This window comes from Oncorhynchus masou, chromosome 3, assembly GCF_036934945.1.
Source record: "Oncorhynchus masou masou isolate Uvic2021 chromosome 3, UVic_Omas_1.1, whole genome shotgun sequence".
Lineage (NCBI taxonomy): Eukaryota > Metazoa > Chordata > Actinopteri > Salmoniformes > Salmonidae > Oncorhynchus > Oncorhynchus masou.
This window is the reverse complement of record NC_088214.1, coordinates 26,528,206-26,555,097: the sequence shown is the minus strand read 5'-3', so window position 1 is coordinate 26,555,097 and position 26,892 is coordinate 26,528,206. Positions and strand designations below refer to the sequence as shown.

Sequence of the window (26,892 nt, the reverse complement as noted above, 5' to 3'; positions counted from 1 at the left end):
AATAAAAAATCTTATGTACCAAGTGAATATTATAGCAAATACAGAGACACACTCCCACGGCAGCAAAGCCTGCCGAAACACATTCCTCTGGCAGCCTTGTGCACTGCCTCTACCCACTAAAACGTCAGATGGTAAAATAGTAAGGCAGCTGTTATCTTCCGTCAACTAAAAGTGCATCTCCGAACATATCCTGTCAAGCCCTCCCTCTCCCACCCCCTCCACATTCCTCCTGACAGGGCAGATGGAGAGGCAATGCACTTGACTGGTAACAGCTTGGATCAGCAGATATTTCTTTTTGCTTTCGCAATGACTGCTTGCTTCAGCTTTCACAGAACCTAAGCGCGTCACAAATCATCGCCAGCAAAACGGGGCAGCGTCTGGGCCGAATGGTCCTGTTCTCATCTTTCTCCGGTGTTTCACTCTATTTCCAGTCCTTCTTTGCCTGTGTCTGTGCCTGACCGGCGCCATTTTTAAAGGCCATTGACGCAACTGTAGAGATAGGGGCCTGCGCCACTAGTTTTGATGAGTTCCCTGAAGATTGAAAACAGTAGGAGGGTCAATAGTTATGTTGAATCACATTCAGGCTTACTGTATCTTAATATTTAATGTAAAACTTGCAATTTACTCTTTAGGTAAACTTTTCTTTTACTTTATGTTACATTTAAAAATGTCATGGAACATAAATTATTGTATCAAAATGCTCTACAATTTATAACATCTGAATAGATGTTATTGAGCTGATCCTTACCTCAGTTCAGATTCCGTCAGGTTAAAAAATGGACAAAAATAATTGCTAGACCAATATTCAACAGCATTACAAGGGCAACCAGTATTGAGTTTGGACCCTGTGAAGTAGAAAAGAGATACAGGAGAACATTTCAAAAATTGCATTTTTAAAGTTAGCTAGGCATTATCACTGAAAATATTAGACTACCTTTGATGTTTCACAGTTCTGAAATTACACATTTATTTCTCTTTGCTTCAGTTTTCCCATTTTCATCATCATACAGTATTTGGTTACTTACTGATTCTTCCTCTACGAAATCTGTGGTGATCTCCAAGCTGGCTTGTTTCCTAGTTTCTGCTAGACTTCTTGGCTTATACGAATCTTGTTTCTTAAGTCTTGATTCAGGTTTGCTTTCTTTGGATACCGACTTTGGCGCTATAGGTTTTGGGGTGGGTGTCCTGTACTGCGCCATAGGTTTTGCTGGCGGTGGCATCCGGGTGAGGGCGGACGGGGTAACATGCTCATCTATGTCCTCAGGTTCGTCTTGAGGGATCTTCACGTCTGCCTTCACGTAGTAGCCGTGGTACTCCGTGTCAGTGTGCAGCTGTCCATTGCCAGGGCTGGCGGGGACCGACTCCTCCATTTTGAACGGTTTCGGTTGAGGCAATTCCTGTCTTACTTCCTGTTTCAACGATGTCTTAGACACTGCCTTTGTGATGACCGGGAGCTGGCTCTCTGCTACAGGGGTCTTGTTCTCTTTCCCAGGCTTGGGGGCGAGCTTGCTGAAGAAGCTCTTCTTGGGCTCCGGGGTATGTGTTGACGGGGGTGTTGGTGGGGGAGAGGACTGTGGACTCACGGTGGGAGAGTTGTCTGGGGTTGTGCCTTTACGGTAGAAATGAGGGCTACTTGAAGGGGTCTTTTCTTTCTTCTCCTCTTGAACAATAGGTTCAATCGGTTCGTTGAACCTCTGCTTTATATAATCAGGGCCTAGAAAATGGAAGGACGTTATTATCATGATATACAGTCCTTTTATCTATACTTAGTCAATTTGTAGCATGTACACAGTGATCTAATATCACAACGTTTGAATGAATGCTGTGTGTTTATATCACTATCAACAAACACTCAAGTATTTAGTGCTGAATCCTAATTTGAGATACAGAGATACACACACCTACATATTATTTTGTGTTGCTTTTGGTGAATGATAAATTCACATTTATTCATTGTCAGTTAGCTCATGGTTAGGATGCCTTTTCTGTGTCCATGATTTCACATATCGAGTATTTGTTCCTTAATGGAGTTTCAAAGCTGTCCCAGTTGGTTTATGATACCGATTAAAGGTTCCAAGCATTCTCGACATTCTCCTGACCACTGATGAGGCCAACGCTATAACACAGCTGACACGAGCTCTCAAGCCAACAAAGTTAACACCTTTCTGACGCAAGCAGTGTTATCAAATGGAATCATCGTTCATAATATTACATTTGTTCTACTATTAATAGCAAGTGCTAAGATCACTTACTACATCTCCACAAGCTCAGCAGTTGTTCATAAAAAGCACAACGGTAAATAATTTAAGACATTTATGGGGCATTAAGAAAACGTTATAAGGCATCATTCAAATGAAATAGATTACAGATTACAGGCAGGCTGGCTATTGAACCTGGTTGTTAGGAGTCGGTGATCTACACTATCCTGATGTCAGGTCAAGTGTCACAGATTTAGCAAGGCTATATGGGCCAGACCTGAGCAAGACCATGTGGTAAAAAGAGGAATGCTCAAAAAGCATAAAGATATAAGACCACTGACCTTCATGCATACAGGAGCTGAACATGCATTAAAATGTAACACGAACACTGAAGAACCACCCTCTCATAAAACTAAGCAGGCTGACAAAAGTACCGATCTATATATTTAAATACTTATCTTGCAGAAAAAAAGAGATTCATTTGTAGAAGAATATGCTGTACAGTATGTACGTACAGTATACATACATCGATGCCACAGAAACATGTTCACTCTAATACAAAATATTGTACTCATAAATCTGTGACACTTCCTGTCCCCCCAAAAAAATGACATTTTTTTCTGAGCATAAAAAAGACCCCAAGGTAAATTATACTAATTATATGTTCCTCCCTAAATAGATTAGCATTTTAAAATGTGCATATACATCTGCCCCAGACAGAAAATAAAGAGAAACCCACAACCCAGACACAAAGGAAATTGAACAAAGGGGATTATAACAAGGGGCTGTGAGATAGATAGATGCTGGGGCCTAGTTGGGTACAGTATGTTGGGTTACCTGGCTGATGGAAGTTGGGGGACAGTTCCCTGGCCACTGCCCTGGCGATGTCGGAGTCCTGACTGGCTGACTGACCGGCCTGGTCAGCAGCGTCGCCTTTAGTCCTGGCGTGAGCTGTTCTGTATGAATGCAAAGCAGAATAAGAGCTGGTTAGACTGGGAAGGGTACATACCAAGGTTCAAATAGTATTTGTTTACTTTTACATACTTTGAGTGTTTGTTTGAGCATGTTGTTTGAGAGTGCAAGATCTCCAGGGGTTGCACTTCTGGGACTATTCTATTGGGTTCATTGCTCCAGACAAGCCCAATCAGACACAGCTAAAGTATAACAAATATTTCAAATACTACTTGAAGGCAGATCTAAGAGGGTGAAGAAGCACTGCATGCCTCTGGCCCGTCCAGACAGACACTGTCTTAAGTAGCTTATAGGGCGGAGAGCTCAGTGATTCTACAGTGTTCCCAATAAATACTGTTGGAGCAACAGCTTTTTCCAACATTAAATAATATTAGAAGTAGATAACCATTCACTTGAATTATTTAATTATCATATAGTCTCACACTCTTAGCAGTAAAACGAATATTGAAAACATAATAGTTTGCCATATCCGTTGTGTGATATTCTATAGAAAGCATTGTCATTCATCAAAACCATTATTTTTGTCATTTCTGATTAAACTTCTTTTTCCAATTTCGATACAGTGCATTCGGAAAGTATTAAGACCCAGTGACTTCCACATCTTGTTATATTACAGCCATGTTCTAAAATTGACAACACCCCATTATGACAAAGCGAAAACAGGTTTTTCGATTTTTTTGTAAATCTATTAAAAATTAAAAACAGATACCTTATTTATAAAAGTATTCAGACCCTTTGCTATGAGACTCAAAAATGAGCTCAGGTGCATCTTGTTTCCATTGATCATCCTTGATGTTTCTACAACTTTATTGGAGTCCACCTGTGGTAAATTCAATTGATTGGACATGATTTGGAAAGGCACACACCTGTCTATATAAGGTGCCACAGTTGACGATGCATGTCAGAGCAAAAACCAAGCCATGAGGTTGAAGGAATTGTCCGTAGAGTTCAGAGACAGGATTGTGTCGAGGCACAGACCTGCGGAAGGTTTGCAAAAAAAATCTGCAGCATTGAAGGTCCACAAGAACACAGTGGCCTCCATCATTCTTAAATGGAAGAAGTTTAGAACCACCTCTTCCTATAGCTGGCCGTCCAGCCAAACTGACAAATTGAGGGAGAAGGGCCTTGGTCAGGGAGGTGACTCAGAACCCAATGGTCACTGACAGAGCTCCAGAGTTTCTCGGTGGAGATGGGAGAACCTTAAAGAAGGACAACCGTCTCTGCAGCACTCCACCAATCAGGACTTTATGGTGGCCAGACGGCCAGACAGAAGCCACTTCTCAGTAAAAGGCACATGACAGCCCACTTGGTGTTTGCCGAAAGGCACCTAAAGGACTCTCAAAGCATGAGAAACAAGATTGTCTTTGGCGTGAATGCAAAGCATCAAGTCTGGTGAAAACCGGGAACCATCCCTACGGTGAAGCATGGTGGTGGCAGCATCATACTGTGGGATGTTTTTCAGCGGCAGGGACTGGGAGACTAGTCAGGATCGAGGGAAAGATGAAAGGAGCAAAGTACAGAGAGATCCTTGATGAAAACCTGCTCCAGAGCGCTCACGACCTCAGACTGGGGCGAAGGTTCACCTTCCAACAAGACAATGACCCTAAGCACACAGCCAATACAAAGCAAGGAGTGGCTTCGGGACAAGACTCTGAATGTCCTTCAGTGGCCCAGCCAGAGCCCGGACTTGAACCCGATCGAACATCTCTGGAGAGATCTGAAAATATCTGTGCAGCAACACTCCCCATCCAATATGACAGAGCTTGAGAGGGCCTGCAGAGACGAAAAGGAGAAACTCCCCAAATACAGATGTGCCAAGCTTGTAGCGTCATACGCAAAAGGCTCTAGGCTGTAATCGCTGCCAAAGGTGGCTCAACAAAGTACAGTCGTGGCCAAAGGTTTTGAGAATGACACAAATATTAATTTTCACAAAGTCTGCTGCCTCAGTGTCTTTAGATATTTTGTCAGATGTTACTATGGAATACTGAAGTATAATTACAAGCATTTCATAAGTGTCAAAGGCTTTTATTGACAATTACATGATGTTGATGCAAAGAGTCAATATTTGCAGTGTTGACCCTTCTTTTTCAAGACCCCTGCAATCTGCCCTGGCATGCTGTCAATTAACTTCTGGGCCACATCCTGACTGATGGCAGCTCATTCTTGCATAATCAATGCTTGGAGTTTGTCAGGATTTGTGGGGTTTTGTTTTTCTACCCGACTCTTGAGGATTGACCACAAGTTCTCAATGGGATTAAGGTCTGTAGAGTTTCCTGGCCATGGACCCAAAATATTGATGTTTTGTTGCCCGAGCTACTTAGTTACCACTTTTGCCTTATGGCAAGGTGCTCCATCGTGCTGGAAAAGGCATTGTTTGTCACCAAACTGTTCCTGGATGGTTGGGATAAATTGCTCTCAGGGGATGTGTTGGTACCATTCTTTATTCATGGCTGTGTTCTTAGGCAAAATTGTGAGTGAGCCCACTCCCTTGGCTTAGAAGCAACCCTACACATGAATGGTCTCAGGAGGCTTTACTGTTGGCATGACACAGGACTGATGGTAGCGCTCACCTTGTCTTCTCCAGACAAGCTTTTTTCCGGATACCCCAAACAATCGGAAAGGGGATTCATCAGAGAAAATGACTTTACCCCAGTCCTCAGCAGTCCAATCCTTGTACCTTTTGCAGAATATCAGTCTGTCCCTGATGTTTTTCCTGGAGAGAAGTGGCTTCTTTGCTGCCCTTCTTGACACCAGGCCATCCTCCAAAAGTCTTTCGCCTCATTGTGCATGCAGATGCACTCACACCTGCCTGCTGTCATTCATGAGCAAGCTCTTTACTGGTGGTGCCCCGATCCCGCAGCTGAATCAACTTTAGGAGACGGTCCTGGCACTTGCTGGATTTTCTTGGGTGCCCTGAAGCCTTCTTCACAATAATTGAACCGCTCTCTTTGAAGTTCTTGATGATCCGATAAATTATTTAGGTGCAATCATACTGGCAGCAATGCCTGTGAAGCCCTTTTTGTGCAAAGCAATGATGACTGCACATGTTTCCTTGCAGGTAACCATGGTTGACAGAGGAAAAACAATGATTCCAAGCACCACCCTCCTTTTGAAGCTTCCAGTCTGTTATTCGAACTCAATCGGCATGACAGAGTGATCTCCAGCCTTGTCCTCGTCAACACTCACACCTGTGTTAATGAGATAATCACTGACATGATGTCAGCTGGTCCTTTTGTGGCAGTGTTGAAATGCAGATTAAATCTTTTTGGGGGATTCAGTTCATTTGCATGGCAAAGAGGGACTTTGCAATTCATCTGCTCACTCTTCATAGCATTCTGGAGTATATGCAAATTGCCATCATACAAACTGAGGCAGCAGACTTTGTGAAAATTAATATTTGTGTCATTCTCAAAACTTTTGGCCATGACTGTACTGACTAAAACGTCTGAATAACTATGCAAATGTGATATTTCATTTTTTTTATACATTTACTACAATTTCTAAAAACCTGTTTTTGCTTTGTCAATTTGGGGTATTGTGTGTAGATTGATGAGGGAATACAAACAATTTAGTCAATTTTACAATAAGGCTGTAACATAACAAAATGTGGAAAAAGTCAAGGGGGTTGAATACTTTCCAAATGCACTGTATACACTATATATACAAAAGTATGTGACCACCCCTTCAAATTAGGGGATTCGGCTATTTCAGCCACAACCGTTGCTGACGTGTATAAAATCGAGCACACAGCCATGCATTCTCCTTATACAAACATTGGCAGTAGAGTAGCTCGTACTGAAAAGCTAAGTGACTTTCAATGTGGCACAGTCATAGGATGCCAAGTCAGTTCGTCAAATTTCTGCCCTCTCGAGCTTCCCCGGTCAACTGCAAGTGCTGTTTTTGTTTATAAATTGTCCGTCCTCGGTTGCAACACTCACTACCGAGTTCCAAACTGCCTCTGGAAGCAACGTCAGCACAAGAACTGTTCGTCGGGAGATTTCATGAAATGGGTTTCCATGGCAGAGCAGCCGCACACAAGCCTACGGTCACCATGCACAATGCCAAGTGCCGGCTGGAGTGGTGTAAAGCTCACCGCTATTGAACTCTGGAGCAGTGGAAACATGTTCTCTGGAGTGATGAATCACGCTTCACCATCTGGCAGTCTGACGGACAAATCTGGGTTTGGTGGATGCCTGGAGAATGCTACCTGCCCGAATGCATAGTGCCAACTGTAAAGTTTGGTGGAGGAGGAATAATGGTCTGTGGCTGTTTTTCATGGTTCAGGGCCCTTAGTTCCAGTGAAAGGAAATCTTAATGCTGCAGTATACAATAACATTCTAGACGATTCTATACTTCCATTTTATTGCAACAGTTTGCGAAAGGCCCTTTCCTGTTTCAGCATGACAGGCCTAATTGCCCAACATCAGTGTCCGACCTCACTAATGCTCTTGTGGCTGAATGGAAGCAAGTCCCCACAGCAATGTTCCAACAACTAGTGGAAAGCCTTCCCAGAAGAGTGGAGGCTGTTTTTGCAGCAAGGGGGGGGGGACCATCTCCATATTAATGCCCATGATTTTGGAATAAGATGTTCGAGAGCAGGTGTCTTGGTCATGTAGTGTATGTGTGGCATTCACTTTCTCTCAAGTAAATGTTTTTTCAAAACAAACCATTTACATGCGATGACATACGGAACACAATAATATACTTCTTTATATTTATCATGATTTATTTCAATGGTACAGTGATACAAGACCTTCAAGGTTAGTTCAATGGTGTTTCTTTATAAACAGCTCAATAAGAGGTAGTTGGTTTTACATCTGTTTGCATAAGTGTCCTTCAGGGCCTCTGAATACAGAGCGCAGGAGGATTCACACTATGTCTCTTCAACTGAATGTATCCTTTCAACATCTTTGAGGGGTTCACTTTTTGAATTAAGGTGGATATAATTTAAAGTTTTACTTCAGACATGTTTGACACCGATGAAGCTCACAAAGACGAAACATTTGCTTTTTCAACCTTCAAGATTGTGGATCTTCTCTTTTTCAACTATTGACTATGAAAGTGCATTTCACCAAATGTAGGGGGCACATGACTACAGAACCTTAGTGTGCATTGAGGAGTCTTTATAACTGTATGTGCAATTGGCACTGCTGCCTGTAAACAGCTGACAGTCTCGCAGACAGTGAATCATTGTGAATAATGAGAACTTCATATGCATATAGAGTCGTTGTGCTGTTGAATGAATCATGGTAGAACTCTGTTATATTGTACCAATACTTACATAGTTACAATGAGGAGTACAACAGTTGTAAGGGAGAATGGGGTAAATTGCGCAAACCCTTGTTTCTAGGAAATCATACACAAAATTGATAATTTGACCAAATATTTAGGAAGCTGTCATCATTTCATAGTCTGTGAAGGAAGAAACCACATGGGAAAAGTCCTAAGTAATTTAGGTCCGTCCCCCCCTGCTTGTATCTAAACCAACTTAAATAATTTGAAGTTTGTTCTATACGTTAGTTGGGATCTCTATACACTTCAATGTGAGGTCCTAAACCTAGCATCAAAGTGCATCCTTGTAGCTGTGTGGGCTAATATAGTCAAAATGTTTGCCTTGGGGTAAGTTGAGCAAATTTAAGTGTTTTCTTCCCAGGTGTAATGCAAGGGATTATCTCTGGGACATGAGATGGGCCAGGCCCTGGTGTTAAATTAAAGAAATGTGTAGGCGGCTTAACTTACCCTGTCTCGCAGCACAACTAACCCCATACCCAGGGTAAGTTGTGCCAAGAGATCACTTTTTTTTTTAAACGATGTTTTCAAAACTAACGTTTACATGAATTCTGATTTTTTTCCCCAGGTATACACAACATTCTGAAATATATGTAGATATCTTTTTCAGAAAGAATGCTATATTTCCTTTGTGATGCTGAATGTAAAAATAGGCTTAACTTACCCCAATATCCCATACTCATATCATTATCATCATGGAGTCATGATACGATTTAATGTGGGCTTCTTTAAAGCGTTGAAGCCTGTGAGCTTAGGCTATACTACATCACGTGGCTTGGGGAGAAAATATAGTGAGCGAGGGCACATTGAAAAAAGGTGATTTAAACAAAGTTTAAGATACTTTACTGGAAGCTTGTTAGCAAGTCTAAGGAGAGTTCTGAGGAAAGGTGAGTGATAAACTCTCCAACACCTAGTCCCAACCAGATAGACTGATTAGTCCAACAGATGATAGTCGATGGTGGGACAGAGATGGGCTAATGTATCAGCTCAGCTGCTGCTGTATTCCTGTAAACTGTTGATAAGCCAAGTCCTGCCTTGCCTTATTTAGTCAGAACTCAGTGCTGACTGACACACTAGTGGCTGCTGGCCTCACATGTGAGCAGGGCACAGATAGTACACACCGTCCGGTCTGGTCTAGGAACTGCTCGCCCTCCTTCACCCCCCCCCCCCCCCTCCACCCTCCCCTCTCTCTCCATCTCTCTCTCTCTACTCCCTCCCTTCTTGGCTCCCCTGGGCTTCCACCCAGATGATGGGAAAAGTGACGCAAACCGAACCCAGTCTGCACTTTCCAAAGCTCTTACCACACGTATCAACTCAGATACAGTCTTCAAAGACCGAAACCTTAATTTTAGCCATTCTGCCTCTGACACATTTATATTTCATGATGGGAGGAGTTGTTGTGGTAGTGACATATGAGAGCCCTCATTACAATTCATACAGATGCCAGAAAATCAGGATAAAGAACATGCTAATGAGTGGTTCTCATCAGAGAAGAAGATTATGAGGAAAGGGGGGATGGGTGGGCATGATATGGCAATAAAGTCTCTATTTTGATACTTTAAACAGATATGGGTGGGTGTAGTATATCATTTAATCTCTGTGCATTGCATTCAGTGAGACGAGGGGCTATGTATTTTCAGGAAAATAATGCACAATGTGGAAGGTGTGTTCCACTGCGCCATGGAGTGGTATTATTTCCCAGAGAATGCATGGAGCCCTGAGTTGATTATCCCTTTTATACCATGGCTATGAATTAACATATTTGCCTCTAGAAATGTATTAATTTGCCAGTATAAATTTGACAACATCCACTGAAGTAGCAATTAAGCTTACTATCTAGCTAGATAGCTACAGTAGTTGCCTTGGTAACCAACCAGACTTGCTAGCTTAGCTAACCAAACCATCATCCTCGCTTGCTATTATGAAAATCGAATTCAACAATGCCAATACTGTTTTTAATTCGACCTTTACTTTCAAAAGCAGCTCAAAAATAGAACATGTAAGAATGAACTTCTTAGCAATTGAATTATACCGTGTTGATATACCGTGCGTTATAGGAAAATAATGCAACCCCCATGCTATAAAAGGACAATAAAACAGTAAATCAATGTTGTTGTTTAATGTAGCGTTGAAAGAAAACATAATTTACTGTTGTCCAAGTGATAGACAAGATAGGCTACTAACAATATGATTGTTTTCTCGCAAAGTGAGTCTTTATGTCTAATTCAACTTTAATTTAATTTGGAATAATTCCAAGTCCACGGCATGTCATGACGACTTTTTAGACATGGGCTCTATTTTAACAAACCTAATGCAATGGTAAATCTAAGCGCTGGCAGTAGTGCTATAGGTCCGGAGGGGTGTCAGAAATATTTGTGCTATGTTCACAGCCATTATAATGAGAGCAATAGTTAGCGGTAGCTCTAAAGGCCTGGGTTTTGGTGAATAAACAAGTTGTAGGTGTAGGGCTGGCCACTCAAGGTGTTCCATGGCTAAATACGGCATGTGGTTTCCCTCAAGTTATGTAGGTTATCGAATACTTTTGCGTTGTCATCAACTCCAATTCGGCTGGGGCCCTTTCCCTCTGATAGAATATTAGCTCAAAAGTATTGTGGAGCTCCTGCACCTAAATAAATATAAACAGTACCAGCACCCAAAATGAGTACCGGAACCTATTTTAGTCCAAGTCAAGCACTGATAAGAAGCCTATTCTATGACGTTTCCACTGGATCAGAGCATGACATTTTCCCCTTTCATGCTGAGTGGTTATCGAGGGATAGCGCTGGAAAGATTTTTAAATACATACAAAACGGACTTTGTTTGCTTGCTATTTGAGGTGAAGAAAACATTACATTACTTTGGCTCCACAGGTCATTAGTGGTGGTGCGTTAAGCCAATCGGAAATAATATCAGATATCCAAATGGGCAAATTTATATGCCTATATTTGCGCGCAGACCAGGTAGCCTATAGGCCTACTTCGATGCTTGCGCTTCCTTACTCAACATTGACAGGAGCGCTCCACACAAAAGACAATTACTAAATTGACAGAACTCGTAAATGGAATTAAATAAACAAAAACTTGTTTCTCACAAGTGTAGCATAGTTTGTGCGCACTGCAAACAATGTGTCCACTTCGACAATGAGAACAGGAAGATTTGAATAATAATATTGAATGTATTAAAATAAATGACCGTAACCAAAGTAACAAACCTTGTAGATTAGAAATGATAGGAATTAACGGTAAATGTACTACTGGTGATATATGTAATGGAAAATTGATATACACTAACAATCAAACGCAAGCAATTCACACAATGAAGTTATGAAATAATGAATGTGCACAAAATGGCAAGAGAGAGCGCTTTCTGGAGAGAGAAGTGCATTTTGCGTCTGGGCGAATGGTCAACACGACCATTGGCCATGCAGCATTTACGGTGATATGGCCTCAGCAGAATTCAGGGCAAGAATGGAGTCAGCAAAAGTCAGGGCAAGAATGGAGTCAGCAAAAGCCTGGGCAAGAATGGAGTCAGCAAAAGTCAGGGCAAGAATGGGGTCAGCAAAAGTCAGGGCATTCATACTTCTTGCGCTTCGCAGAACGTGCAGAGGTGTTGTCAAGAAAGTGCGTTTGTGTTTATATAGGATGTAGCGCCCCCACCTACCGTCAACCAATCATATCAATACTGAGCTATACAGAGCCCTCTGCATTGTTACAACATCTGGGAGGCGCATGGCGGTGCAGTACAGGGTTCGATTTGGCCTCTGCATGCCTCCATGCAAAGCCTTCGACCACATTTTCGAATAAAGGATACATTTGACTTTAGTCTAGGCCTCCGAAATTATTAGTTCACTGAGATGGGATATATATATATACATATATATATGTATGTAAGTGACCTGATTAGTGTATATATATTTGTTAGTGCTCAACTAAAACACTCTCGGTCAACCAACAGCCTAACAACCAAACAATCGACTAGTCAACTAATTGGGGTCATCCCTAGTTAACAGTCAACAAACATTGTTGTAATTGGCTTCAACCAGTATGGGCCTTTACACATCGCACTTCTCAAATAAAAAAAAATACTAGGCTCCAGTAAATTCAATTGTACGTGTGAGGCACATTCTCAATAAGCAAGATCTAGCCTAGGCCTACCGATTATATGGCGTTATAGGACTGACAAAATGTATTTGCTTATGTTTGGAGGAGCGCGTCTTTAGAAATGGGGATGGCTACAAGCAGAATGGAGTATGCACTGCAGGCAGGTCTATGTGAAATGTGAATAATGCAAAAGCATATCGGCAAAAGCCTCAAGAGTAGACCATTTAGTAACCTTTTATAAATAGGCTACTTGTCTAACGCATGGCCATGATAAGAAAGATACCAAAATATACCATAATAGGCATATAGCCTACATGGATTTTTTTTAACGTACATCCCAAAAAATGTAATAGTCTACATGGATAAAAAGGGGTTCATTGCTCACTGTTTTGCTGCTGCCAAGCTTTTTATAAAACTTTTGCGGTTAAAATTAATTTCAGTGGTCTCATAAACCAAACCATTTGTCGATAGTCTTGACAACTTGGCGAATGCATTGGGGATGACAAAAACAGCTAGGATAGGCTATGCTTGGTTTTTAATCAAATACAACGAAATGGGAAAAAAACATTCGTTTTTTTTATGTTTCTAAATACGAGGTTTACAAGCACACAAAGCACATATCTCTTGTTCTATGTGCATATGGGCATTGTGCCTCACGGCTGGATAGGCTGCGCTTCCTTTGTCATAATCTATGCCATAACCAACCGCGTTATCGCAAAGACCAGCTTTCGGGTTGTTTTAAATATCCCCACCAGCGCGTAATTGGGCAAACAATGGCGCTGGAGGATTGGCGGCCGTTTTACGGGCTCCTGACCAATGTTATTATTTTGTGTATTATTTGGCTGATCGGGTTAAATTGAACCCAATCAGCAGATCTGATCTGGAAGTTTGTTGGTCAAGCCAAACATAACTCCATCTGTCTTGCTACGTGAAATTAATCAGTCTAAACACAATTAGGTTCTAGTGTGTGTGAGTGAGAGAGAGGCAGAGAGAGAGTGGGTGAGAAAAAAGAGTTGGAGAATGTTGGAGAGAGATGGGAGAGGTAGGATGAGGTGACACCAATAAAAACCTGACCCCTCATTGAGAATTCCAACCTGTCAGCCATTCAACTTAACCCAATCAGCAGACCTAACCTGGAAACCCATGCAGCAGTAGGGTTTTTGGATTATTTACCACCAACAACACCACAACATTGGTGTCCAAAATGGCACCCAATTCCCCATATGGAAAAGTCTGAAAGGAATTCTTGGGATGTCCCAACTCTGCCTTCATCCCACTGAAGTTGACATTTAAAACGGTTAAGGTAAGGATTAAGGTTAGGGAAGGGTTATGGTTAGGGTTTAAGGTAAGTATGTCCCAAGAATCCCAGATAGCAATAACCTTCCCCATATAGTGCACAACTTTTGACCAGGGCCAACAAGGCTCTAGTCAAAAGTTGTCAACCATATACTGCCCTACCAAGCAAAAAGGCAGTAACTGCGCATAGCGTGGAACTGAGAAAAATGGCTTCTATTTACCTTGGTTTTACAGTAACTTTATGTAGTTACTGCTAACATTACCCCCATTTTCTCCAAAACACAAAACAATAGAGGCAGGATACTTTTCCACATGATTAAGCATGTATTTAATGTAGCAAAAATGACTAACTAATTTTCGACCAAATGAGCAGTTACTGCCTTTTTGCTTGGTAGAGCAGTATAGGAAATAGGGTGTCAATTTGGATGCAACCATCCATACACATTGAGAAACTAATTACCTTGATGTGGCTATTTCTACTTTTGTTCTGGCAATAGCTGCTGCCCGTATGGCTCCTTCCACAGCCCGATCCACTTTCTGTTTAGTTTTGGTGTTTTTGAGAGGAATGAGCTGCTTCTTGATGCCTCGCGCCAACACATTGTTTTTATACTTCCCCTCTTCTTTGATGCCGTCTGGGAACATTGTGCATCCGTAGCCATGGCGTTTGTTGTTCATCCACTCACCCTCATACTTCATCCCGTTGGTGCGCTCGCTGACACCAAAGCCGTTCCGCTTGTCATTCTTCCACTCCCCCATGTAGGACTCTGTGGTGGTGGCATCTACATTGTCCTCCAGGGGCATGTACTCATCAACTCCATCTCCGAAGCTGATGGTGGAGTTGGCATCACTGGAGCTGATTCGGCTGATGGAGCTGGCGGCATCACTGGGGGCAGAGCTGCGTTTGCTCGATATGGACGACCTGGAGTCTGACTTTCGGAGGTTTCTGAGGCTTCCGAACAGGGACCCTCTACGAAACAGGCCCTTTTTCTTCTCACCTTCGCCTTCACTGTGGAAGTTGAGAACAAAGCCTCCTCTAATGCCGGCTGGGCTGTCTGACAGGTCAAGGTTGGCATGGAGGACGGTGCCATTGCTCTGTTCGCTGCGAAGCGAGGCCATCGAGGTTCGGAGAGGGGAACGAATAACCGTAGCCATCCCGTAAGGCACACTTTGTCTCACACCGTATCCGTGTCGCATTCCTCCTGTCCATTGCCCCTGGTATGTACCTGTTAGGATAACAAAAAATGTCAAGAATGAATACAAACGTTAAGAAAATCATGAACAACATTTTTGTCATGATCACAGAATAATCACTTGGTGTAAAACATTTTAATATTAGAGTTGATGAGAAAATCTATTTACACTGGCCCAATGTCAATTCAAGGAATTGAAGTGGAAAACATATCTACAAGTCCATAATATCACTGTTACAATTGGACCTTTCCATTGAATGGATTAAAATCACATCCAATACCTAATTTTACCCAGATACTGTGATTCTCCTGTCAATCAGACAGAGCTGTGTTTCCAAACCACATACAAGATACCATGTCTATGATGAGATTCATATTTCAGTATTTGTTTGTATCATGATTTACTATCACTTCATCATTTGCTATTAATATACTCTTGGCGTTATGCCAAACCAGGCAGTCTTTAGTCGTTTCTACACTTGGCATTTACATGTGATTTCTGCTATCAAAATACGAAGATCGCATTGAAAAGATGGGTCCAGACCAATGTTCCCTCAATGTCTTTTTGGCACTGACCAAATTTAAGGTCTGCTGAGCTCAAACTTGAATGTTCTGTCCAACTTCCGTTGTGGGCATTTACTGTGAACACTGAGGCTGTACATGCTTTAAGTTGCAGCTTTAACAGTGGCAAAGTAGGCTACTGTGGTTATTTGATCATAATGTAGGCCTACCAGAGTGGTCTACCGTCTAGCCAGCTAAATAATATTTAGAAGAAAAAAAATGTTTGGCTAGAGTTATGCTAACCCATTTGCAATCACTTTAGCATTGCTTGCTAGCTTGCTGGCTAGCTACAGAGGTTGTTGATGTGTTATTATCATATTTAGCCTATTCCACCGTTTGTAGAATGCATACTGGCATTTGAATATAGAGCAGGAAAAGGGAATCCAGACACACTGTGGTGTAGATGCATGACATATTTGGAATTCCATGATCAGAATACTAAAGCTGCATGAACTGTCAAGTCTAGACATGGCCTTTATGGCAGTAGACATACTAGGCAAGCATAGGGTACCACTGGTATATCATTTAAGTTATGTACCAGTGGTGTGTTGCACTGTTTGTTTAGGTTAGGGAAAGCTGGCAAGAATGAAGCCATTACTATGTAGTGCCCTTATCCATGATTAGATAGGGCCTATTGAGGTTACAACAAGTGCAGTTGTCCAAATATGTTAGCCTTAAAATATTTCGTAAGATGCGCTCCCATCCACGGTAACAACCTGTCCTGCAACAGGTCGTGGCATGGAGGTCAGGAGGGACTGGGAAGTGTAGGCTACTTATTCTACACCCAATCCCAAATCAACCACTAGGCCCTATGCCCTATGTATTAGTGGAGATCTAATACCATTTTATTGGTATTGAAGCAATGTAGTGAAACTTCCACCTAGCCTATCAGAGGGCAAGTTTGAGCTATTAGCATATAGCTTACACCTGTTAAATCCTCTGCGATGTCCACAAATGCATAGGGATCTAGGGGTTGATTTGGCACTCCTTATGCCTCCTGCACACAGGATCCATTGGAAGAACTGCAGTTCGGCAGAAGTCACTCATTTCAAACATCGCTCAGGTGGAAGTAAAACAACTCTGTCACACTAACAGTAACGCTGATCCCACCACCATAACACTAACTAACTTGACATCCTCACAGTCTCAGTTGACACTCCAACTGTATTTTTGGCATTCAGATATTTGCTTGAAGGTGGAAGTGCAAAATAGACTTTCCACCATAATTGTGATATCTCAAGCCTTCCCGCCGTTTCAGCGACTAAAGGGAGGTCTACATTTGTAAATGCATACTGCATTCTGGTGTGCACTCAAGGCGATATGCCACTCTGTCCATCATAGCTTCCACAGAGAATAATGTACTATTTTAAAATATGGAAGTAACTTGAGACATTGGGAAGATTGTTGGTCATGCCAAACTTAACTCCATCTGTCTTGCTATGTGAAATGAATCAGTCTAAACACAATTAGGTTACAGAACAAAATCACTCTGAACACATTAGGAGGATAGATTATGCCACTTTTTTGTCAGTGACTAGTATTTATATTTCGTTGAGTGACACTCCCACTGTCCCACAGATTCCTAAGCTGACTGATTCTATGCTGACTCAGGTACCCAGGGGCGTCAATTGGGTATGGCAGTCAGACTCTAGCTCAACACCAACCATTTAAATTAGGCTAATAAAATCATTCCAATCCCAATTAAAAGGCTAATGCAGTTTAGCAGTATTAGCGAGCTGACTTTAGGACCATGCATATGCCTGGGAGCTGGAGGGAAAGCTGGAAAGCACATCAATGCAGCTGCAGTGAACAGCGCAACTTTTTCTTAAAACAGTGCAGAGCAGTGGAGATGGGGAGGCCCAACCTCCTCAATGAATTTCATAAAAATTGTAAAACATTTAAAAAGGTATCATTTTTAGATAAAACTATACTAAAGTTATTCACGTCACCAAATAATTGATTAAAACACACTGTTTTACAATGGTCTTTGGTAGCCTCAACAGCACTCCGTAGGCTAGCACCATGGTGTAGCTGGAGGACAGCTAGCTTCCATCCTCCTCTGGGTACATTGACTAAAAATACAAAACCTAGGAGTCTCATGGTTCTCACCCCCTTCCATAGACTTACACAGTAATTATGACAACTTCCGGAGGACGTCCAACAATCTATCAGAGCTCTGGCAGCATAAACTGACATGGTGTCCACCCAATCAAAGGATCAGAGAATGAATATAGTACTGAAAGCATAAGCTACAGCTAGCTAGGACTGCAGTGCATAAAATGTGGTGAGTAGTCCCTACACCCGCAATAACATCTGCTAAACACGTGTATGTGACAAATAAAATTTGATTTGACTCAGAGAGAAAGAAAATAGTTAGAAGAGTTTTTAACAAATGAATTTCTTCCAAGGTGAAATAGAGGCAAGAGAGAGAGAGAGCGATTTCGTCATTTCACTTTCAGTATCACTTACTAGTTTAGCTTACTCAAACACCCTGCTCAAACAGAGGGATGCTATGTTAGCTAGCTGAATATGGCTATACAACACAACACTGGAACTCCTCCAAGTCAAGGTAAGCTTTTGGTTTGATTTATTGCCACTGGGGCCCGCCAGTGTAAGTGCTAAAGTGCTTACTGACTGTACACTGTAATGTTACTGCATGATGGTAGCGGGTTTACTAATGCGTTAAATCAAATCAAATCAAACCTTATTTGTCACATGTGCCGAATACAACAAGTGTAGACCTTACCGTGAAATGCTTACTTACAAGCCCTGAACCAACAGTGCAGTTCAAGAAGAGTTAAGAAAATATTTACCAAATAAACTAAAGTAAAACATAATAAAGAGTAACACAATAAAATAACAATAACGAGGCTATATACAGGGCGTACCGGTACCGAGTCAATGTGCGGGGGTACAGGTTAGTCGAGGTAATTTGTACATGTAGGTAGGGATGAAGTGACTGCATAGATAATAAACAGCGAGTAGCAGCAGTGTACAAAACAAATGGAAGGGGGGGTGTCAATGTAAATAGTCCGGTGGCCATTTTATTAATTGTTCAGCAGTTTTATGGTCCTAGACTTTGTGCTCCGGTACCGTTTGCCGTGCGGTAGCAGAGAGAACAGTTTATGACTTGGGTGACTGGAGTCTCTGACAAATTTTTGGGCTTTCCTCTGCTACCGCCTATTATATAGGTCCTGGATGGCAGGAAGCTTGGCCTCAGTGATGTACTGGGCCATACACACTCTGTAGCGCCTTACAGTCAGATGCTAAGAAGTTGCCATAACAGGCAGTGATGCAACCATGCTCTCAATAGTGCAGCTGTATAACTTTTTGAGGATCTGGGGACCCATGCCATGTCTCCTGAAGGGGACAAGTTGTTGTCGTGCCCTCTTCATGATTGTCTTGGTGTGTTTGGACCATGATAGCTGGTGATGTGGACACCAAGGAACTTGAAACTCTAGACCCGCTCCACTACAACCCCATCGACGTTAATGGGGGCCTGTACAGGTCGCCTTTTCCTGTAGTCCACGGTCAGCTCCTTTGTCTTGGTCACATTGAGGGAGAGGTTGTTGTCCTGGCACTACACTGCCAGGTCTCTGACCTCCTCCCTATAGGCTGTCTCATCGTTGTCGGTGATCAGGCCTACCACTGTTGTGTCGTCAGCAAACTTAATGCTTGTGTTGGAGTCGTGTTTGCCACACAGTCATGGGTTAACAGGGAGTATAGGAGGAGACTAAGTACACACCCCTGAGGGGCTCCAGTTTTGAGGATCAGCGTGGCAGATGCGTTGTTGCGTACCCTTACTACCTGGGGATGGCCCATCAGGAAGTCCAGGGTCCAGTTGCAGGGGGAGGTGTTTAGTCCCAGAGTCCTTAGCTTAGTGATGAGCTTCGTTGGCACTATGGTGTTTAACGCTGAGCTGTAGTCAATGAACAGTATTCTGACATAGGTGTTTCTTTTGTCCAGGTGGGAAAAGTTAGTGTGGAGTGCGATTGAGATTGCATCATCTGTGGATCTGTTGGGGCAGTATGTGAATTGGAGTGGGTCTAGGGTATCCGGGAAGATGCTGTTGATGTTGATGACCAGCCTTTCAAAGCTCTTCATGGCTACCGACGTGAGTGCTACGGGGCGGTAATCATTTAAACAGGTTACCTTTGCTTCCTTGGGCACAGGGACTATGTTGGTCTGCTTGAAACATGTAAGTATTACAGACTTGGTCAGAGAGAAGTTGAACATGTCAGTGAAGACACTTGCTAGTTGGTCTGTGCATGCTTTGAGTACACGTCCTGGTCCTGCTAATCCATCTGGCTCCGCGGCTTTGTGAATGTTGACCTGTAAAGGTCTTGCTCACATAGGCTACCGAGAGCGTTATCACACAGTCGTCCAGAACAACTTGGGTGTAGAATCAACCGGTGTAGTAGGATTCAATCTTAATCCTGTATTGACGCTTTGCTTGTTTAATGGTTCGTCTGAGAGCAGAGCAGGATTTCTTATAAGCGTCTGGATTAGAGTCCCGCTCCTTGAAAGTGGCAGTGCTAACTTTTAGCTGGATGCGGATGTTACCTGTAATCCATGGCTTCTGGTTGGGATATGTACGTACGGTCAATGTGGAGATGATGTCGTTGATGCACTTATTGATGAAGCCAATGACTGAGGTGGTATACTCCTCAATGCCATTGGATCACTCCCGGAACATATTCCAGTCTGTGCTAGCAAAACATTCCTGTAGCGTAGCATCCCCTTCTTCTGACAACTTCCGTGTTGAGCGAGTCACAGGTACTTCCTGCTTTAGTTTTTGCTTGTAAGCAGAAATCAGAAGGATACTACGAATTATGGTCAGATTTGCCATATGGAGGTCAAGGGAGAGCTTTGCACGCATCTCTGTGTGTGGAGTAAAGGTGGTCTAGACTTTTTTAACCTCTGGTTGCACATTTAATATGCTGGTAGAAACGAGGTAAAACTGATTTAAGTTTCCCTGCATTATATCAGGAGGATATAATTATTGTCAGATTTGACAAATGGAGGGCGGGGGAGAACTTTGTATGCATCTCTGTGTGTGGAGTAAAGGTGGTCTATCTATCTATTTTTTCCCTCTGATTGCAGATATGACATGCTGGTAGAAATTAGGTAAAATGAATATAAGTTTGCCTGCATTAAAATCCCCGGCCACTAGGAGCGCCGCTTCTGGATGGGCATTTTCTTGTTTGCTTTTGGCCTTATAGAGTTGGTTGAGTGCGGTCTTAGTGCCAGCATCCGTCTGTGGTGGGTCTGCTCTACCTAAAGTTACAACCAATTAATTGCAGCATTACCACAAAAATGGAAGAGGCAAGTCGAAGGGGAAAAAAGTAAGGAACTTGTATGTCTGCCCTGTATTAAAGAACATAAATGGTTAAATAAAAGTGTGATAAATACAAAACATATACCAATTTCATTTAATTAAGGACCTAAAAACAGCTGTGCCATATAAATTGTTGGGAAGAGATTTTCGATGTACCCATTCCATGGCACATGGTTTATGAAATGATATGCAAAACAACCAAAAAACATCAAAATGTTAAATTTAAATGATTTTACAAAATTCTAGCAACCAATAGAATGTTATATATGGGGGATACAATCTTCCCAGCTCTGCAGATTTTGCTGTGAGGAGGCAGAGTCATTAGATCATTTATTTTGGTATTGTCCATATGTAGCTCGTTTTTGGTCACAGGTCCAGGAAAGGCTGAAGAATTGCAGCATTTGCCTAGAACTAACGCTGCAGATAGCAATACGGTGTGATTTGAAAAGCCATAATCAATCAATAATGTAATTATTTTAGCAAAAAAATACGTTTTTAATTTACAATCTATAGAAGTTATGAGAATAGAAATGTTCAGTACTTTTGTGAAGCATCACAGTACAGTTAAAATATATATGGCAAATAGAAATCCAAAATGGATGATGTTGAGAGATAGATGGGAGTGGTTGAATGGAGCTGAAGGGTGGGACTAATAACAAGATAACCAATGTAAAGCATACGGGGTCTGTAAAATGTATATAGGTTCAGAAATGTTTCAAAATAGCACAGTTACAAATAGAAATTAAACTGGATGGAAATAGAGGAAGGACTAAAAACAAACAAAATATAACTATTGTAAAATAGGTTGTGTCTGTAAAATGTGTATAAGATGTATAAACTGAAGGTAGAAGCCTAAGTGTTTATTAGTAGACTCCAATTGGGGGAAGGGTGGTAGGGTTTGCGGGGATTTTAAAGGTATATTCTTTAAAAAGTATGTATATCAATATAGGTATGTGTATGTATATACAGTGGGGAGAACAAGTATTTGATACACTGTCGATTTTGCAGGGTTTCCTACTTTCAAAGCATGTAGAGGTCTGTAATGTTTTATCATAGTTACACTTCAACTGTGAGAGACGGAATCTAAAACAAAAATCCAGAAAATCACATTGTATGATTTTAAGTAATTCATTTGCATTTTATTGCATGACATAAGTATTTGATACATCAGAAAAGCAGAATTTAATATTTGGTACAGAAACCTTTGTTTGCAATTACAGAGATCATACGTTTCATGCAGTTCTTGACCAGGTTTGCACACACTGCAGCAGGGATTTTGGTCCACTCCTCCATACAGACCTTCTCCAGATCCTTCAGGTTTCAGGGCTGTCGCTGGGCAATACGGACTTTCAGCTCCCTCCAAAAATGTTCTATTGGGTTCATGTCTGGAGACTGGCTAGGCCACTCCACGACCTTGAGATGCTTCTTACGGAGCCACTCCTTAGTTGCCCTGGCTGTGTGTTTCAGGTCGTTGTCATGCTGGAAGACCCAGCCACGACTCATCTTCAATGCTCTTACTGAGGGAAGGAGGTTGTTGGCCAAGATCTCGCGATACATAGCCCCATCCATCCTCCTTCGGTGCATCCTGTCCGATTTGCAGAAGAGCATCCCCAAAGAATGATGTTTCCACCTCCATGATTCACGGTTGGGATGGTGTTCTTGGGGTTGTACTCATCCTTCTTCTTCCTCCAAACACGGCGAGTGGAGTTTAGACCAAAAAGCTCTATTTTTGTCTCATCAGACCACATGACCTTCTCCCATTCCTCCTCTGGATCATCCAGATGGTCATTGGCAAACTTCAGATGGGCCTGGACATGCGCTGGCTTGAGCAGGGGGACCTTGCGTGCGCTGCAGGATTTTAATCCATGATGGCATAGTGTGTTACTAATGGTTTTCTTTGAGACTGTGGTACCAGCTCTCTTCAGGTCATTGACCAGGTCCTGCCGTGTAGTTCTGGGCTGATCCCTCACCTTCCCCATGATCTTTGATGCCCCACGAGGTGAGATCTTGCACAGAGCCCCAGACCGAGGGTGATTCTTCTTCCATTTTCTAATAATTGTGCCAACAGTTGTTGCCTTCTCACCAAGCTGCTTGCCTATTGTCCTGTAGCCCATCCCAGCCTTGTGCAGGTCTACAATTTTATCCCTGATGTCCTTACACAGCACTCTGGTCTTGGCCATTGTGGAGAGGTTGGAGTCTGTTTGATTGAGTGTGTGGACAGGTATCTTTTATACAGGTAACAAGTTCAAACAGGTGCAGTTAATACAGGTAATGAGTGGAGAACAGGAGGGCTTCTTAAAGAAAAACTAACTGGTCTGTGAGAGCCGGAATTCTTACTGGTTGGTAGGTGATCAAATACTTATGTCATACAATAAAATGCAAATGAATTACTTAAAAATCATACAATGTGATTTTCTGGATTTTTGTTTTAGATTCCCGTCTCTCACAGTTGAAGTGTACATATGATAAAAATAACAGACCTCTACATGCTTTGTAAGTAGGAAAACCTGCAAAATCGTCAGTGTATCAAATACTTGTTCTCCCCACTGTAGGTGTATATGTATGCATATGTGTATGTATATGGATATATATATTTATCAAATATATATATAGGGGATTGGAAATGATGCAGACAATTACATTGATGGAAGCAACAATCTTTCCGCAATATTAAGCTGATTCACCCCTTAGAAGAAAAAAATAATAATTCATAGGCTAGGTTGTAGCAACCTCATAATGGGAATAGGGACAATTCTAGTATCGTAGTAGCCTAAATCTGTCGCTGTTACAATGAACTGGGTGAATGGAATTCTCTAATAGAAATAAGGCCATGTTCATGAAAAAAAGTGTCCTCCCTCATCTTAAAAGGCACCGACCGCCACTGGTGCAGAGGTAAAGATAGCTGTAGTAGATGGCTTTGGCTGGGCAACTGTTGTTTGACTTGACATGAAACTAAACTAGAGTTTTAATCCTGGTGCTGAGCTAGTGCGTAGCAGCTAATTCTTGTATGAGTTGTATTTGTAGAATGTTAAGTCCCCCATTGACTGAGATGAATGAAGCTACAACAACAAGGTGATAATGGCTGGAGACAATTTTGCTTGTTTTTGCTGTTCTTCAAATTGAATTTGAACGTTTTTAAATTGTGTCGAAATGCAGTAAGGTTTAGCTGAAATGATGCCCCTGCAGGTACCTCTTGCAGCTTCAGACTGATAGGAACTGTGAATTTTTCTCTTTACAAATTGAACCAGTGAGTGACAGATATCAGAGTACTCGACCCAAGCACAAAAGAAAGCTCTAGAAGCCAAGCTTGCCCAGGGGGAACTGGCTAATGAAGTTTGCTAAGATTTTGTTGGCTCTGGCCCTCAGACTGAAATGAATGTTCACTTTATCTTTTGCAAATCCAGCCCTCAGACTGCAATCAATGTCCACATTATCTTTGGCAAATCAAATTATTTTGATATGTGTTTATTATGCCACAGTATCTATTGATGTCACACTTCATGTGAAATAAGATATTGTGGTGTGTTTATTACTGATCTATTAACATCTATTGAATTTTCTACAATCCATTCTTGCTTTCCCCTGTATTAATCAATATATAAAAGCCTATCAATTAATGCTGAGTCACCAAAACATGGATTCTTCTCTCTGGAATAGATATAACCTACAAGTTAAATGCAACTGTGCGTGTATGACTATGGTTGTGTGCCCTGACATTACAACTTCATCACCATTTCTGTCTCAAACACAATCTTTGAATCTTTATTTTTGATATACTCTAAAACGACTTTCTATAGAAACTACTGTACACTCAATTACCATATTTCAACAAATGAACAAAGATCAATGCAATAGGTATGTGCTGGTTAAAAAGCACTTTGATTTTCAAGTGTGGCTGAGTGATGTTTCTATTTTTAGCCATGACCTCTATGGGAGAGCTCAGTGCTGACTGACCAGTCCAGTTTATATCAATAGAGCACAGTGGTGTGGCACTGGCACATAGTTCAGGCAGGCTTCTTTACTCTTATCAAACTTTGATACAACTGAATTGCTCAACAACATTTGTGCCCCCTGCTACACTGTAAAAAGCGAGACTGCTCTTTCAAACGGCAATACATCTACTAACCACAAACTGTTACTGGCACTCTTACCTCCATCACCATACGTTTCAACTCCATATCCATCTTGCAGACCATTACTCCACGTCCCGTCGTACCTGGCAGGCGTGTGGAGACTTTGCCGGACCCCGTATCGACCTTTCAATCCATGAGTCCATTCGCCACGATAAATCCATCTTCCCTTCGATTCCACACCGAGTCCGTGTCGTTTCCCCTGTGCCCAGTAACCCTGATACACGTTTCCACTGGGCCAGGTGTAAACCCCCACTACCTCGAAACCATTGTTCCAGGACCCGGAGTATTCGCCTTGGCCCTTGGGCCCGGTACAGACGCCATGCCCATGGGCTTTCCCATCCTCCCAGCCACCGCAATATGTGCCACCATCGTCAAAGTCGAACCGTCCGCCCGTCATTCAGATGATGAGGGGAGAAGAACGAGTCGCGGTAGCTGCCCAATATTGTGCTGTCGCTTGCGAGTCCAGAGCGGATTTTCTAAGAAAAGTAGGAGCGCTGAAGTGAGAGTCCGGTGGATTCTTTGGTCGCACTGAGGTGTTGTTGTTCCAAGCCGAGATGAATGATTGTCACTGTGTGGATTTGTGGTTGTCGGCTAAAGCGGTACGTGGGAGGGAGAGAGAGCACCACTACCGCTGCCAGAATAGCTCCTGGTTTATTTTATGATACTCTCTCTCTCGCTCGCTCGCTCTCTCTCTCTCGCTCTCTCTCTCTCTCGCTCTCTCTCTCTTTCTCACAGAGAGAGAGTTTATCTGTAGTTCTAGATCAACCATTCGAGATTAACCTGTTCATCCATTAATTGATTGATTAATTATAATTCATTGTCAAAATCCGCAAAATCGCCCCTGATTTTAATTGAGCCTTTCTGAAAATGTAGCTGTTAGATTTAGACGTAGAATCCTTCATTCTAGTTCTGTGGTTATAGACCCCCTAAGAATTCAGTTTACCTGTGAAATCAGTGTTGATTTACTGTTGATAAATGACAAGATGATTATATGAATCTCAACAGTCAGATAAAAGACATTGAACTGGCCAGTGGTGGTGGTAGCAAACATAAATTAGTAGCTAAATCTTAATTTGACCCTGCTTCTCACAGCAGGAAACAGTAAATGTGAATTATGTGGATTATAATTAATTAACATTTTTGTAGTAGTTAATAAATTTTTTGTAAGGGCAAGTCAAGTCTGACATTTAGAAGCTGTTTTGAATTTGCATTTCTCTACAAATTCTCTGTGACAACTGTGATCAAATTAAGATAAAACTAATTTACTGACTGATTACAAGGCAATAGTGACATCTACTGAGCACTGCTAATCCTGCAGCGTTATACATGAATCAGGACATTGATGGGTGTTGGACTAATGTTTTTTGGTCAGAAGAAGTCATTATTTTTGAAAATCTCAAATACATAATGAATAGGTTACAAAACCTGCTATAGTTTTTGATCATGTTGGCTCTAAAAGTTTTGGGAGTTTGGAGTTTGTAGCCTATATAGGAAGGATGTGGCAACAGGCAGGTCTCACCACTGGGTGTCAGTGAACACATTGTTAATCTGCATTGCAAACACAGTAGATCTTCAATATAATGCCTCATCCCCAATTGCCTTTTTTTGGATCTTAATTATGCCACTGGGGACAAACTAAGGGGACTTACCAGCATCCCATTGACAGGTTAACCCTTACATTTATTATCGCTTTGCATGTCAACCATGTTCCATTTTTCTCCCATGCCACTGTCTACAATACATGTGACCAAGCTTAATCTATACCATCAGTGTGGCTCAATTGGAAGAGCATGGCACTTGCAATGCCAGAGTTGT

General features: G+C 42.0%; 1 protein-coding gene across 1 annotated transcript; it reads right to left on the bottom strand.

The window, feature by feature from the left end:
* Positions 1-232: 232 nt before the first annotated feature.
* LOC135513695 (junctophilin-1-like) lies at positions 233-25,687 on the bottom strand. The gene is made up of 6 exons (XM_064936569.1): positions 25,096-25,687; positions 14,316-15,078; positions 3,036-3,154; positions 1,026-1,714; positions 749-845; positions 233-531 (listed from the first exon to the last, which is right to left on the bottom strand). Exons 1-5 carry the CDS (start codon positions 25,472-25,474, stop codon positions 765-767), a joined length of 2,031 nt encoding a protein of 676 aa, XP_064792641.1. The 5' UTR covers positions 25,475-25,687; the 3' UTR covers positions 233-531; positions 749-764.
* Between the last annotated feature and the right edge of the window lie 1,205 nt (positions 25,688-26,892).

Bases quoted from the DNA above. Each gene is read 5' to 3' on its own strand.
- LOC135513695 (XM_064936569.1), bottom strand. From the start codon at position 25,474: ATGACGGGCGGACGGTTCGACTTTGACGATGGTGGCACATATTGCGGT. The intron at 3,155-14,315 runs GTAATTAGTTTC...GCATTCATACAG, and splicing joins GTAGAAATAGCCACATCAAG to AACAGCTCACGCCAGGACTA. The intron at 846-1,025 runs GTAAGTAACCAA...TCTACTTCACAG, and splicing joins ATTTCGTAGAGGAAGAATCA to GGTCCAAACTCAATACTGGT.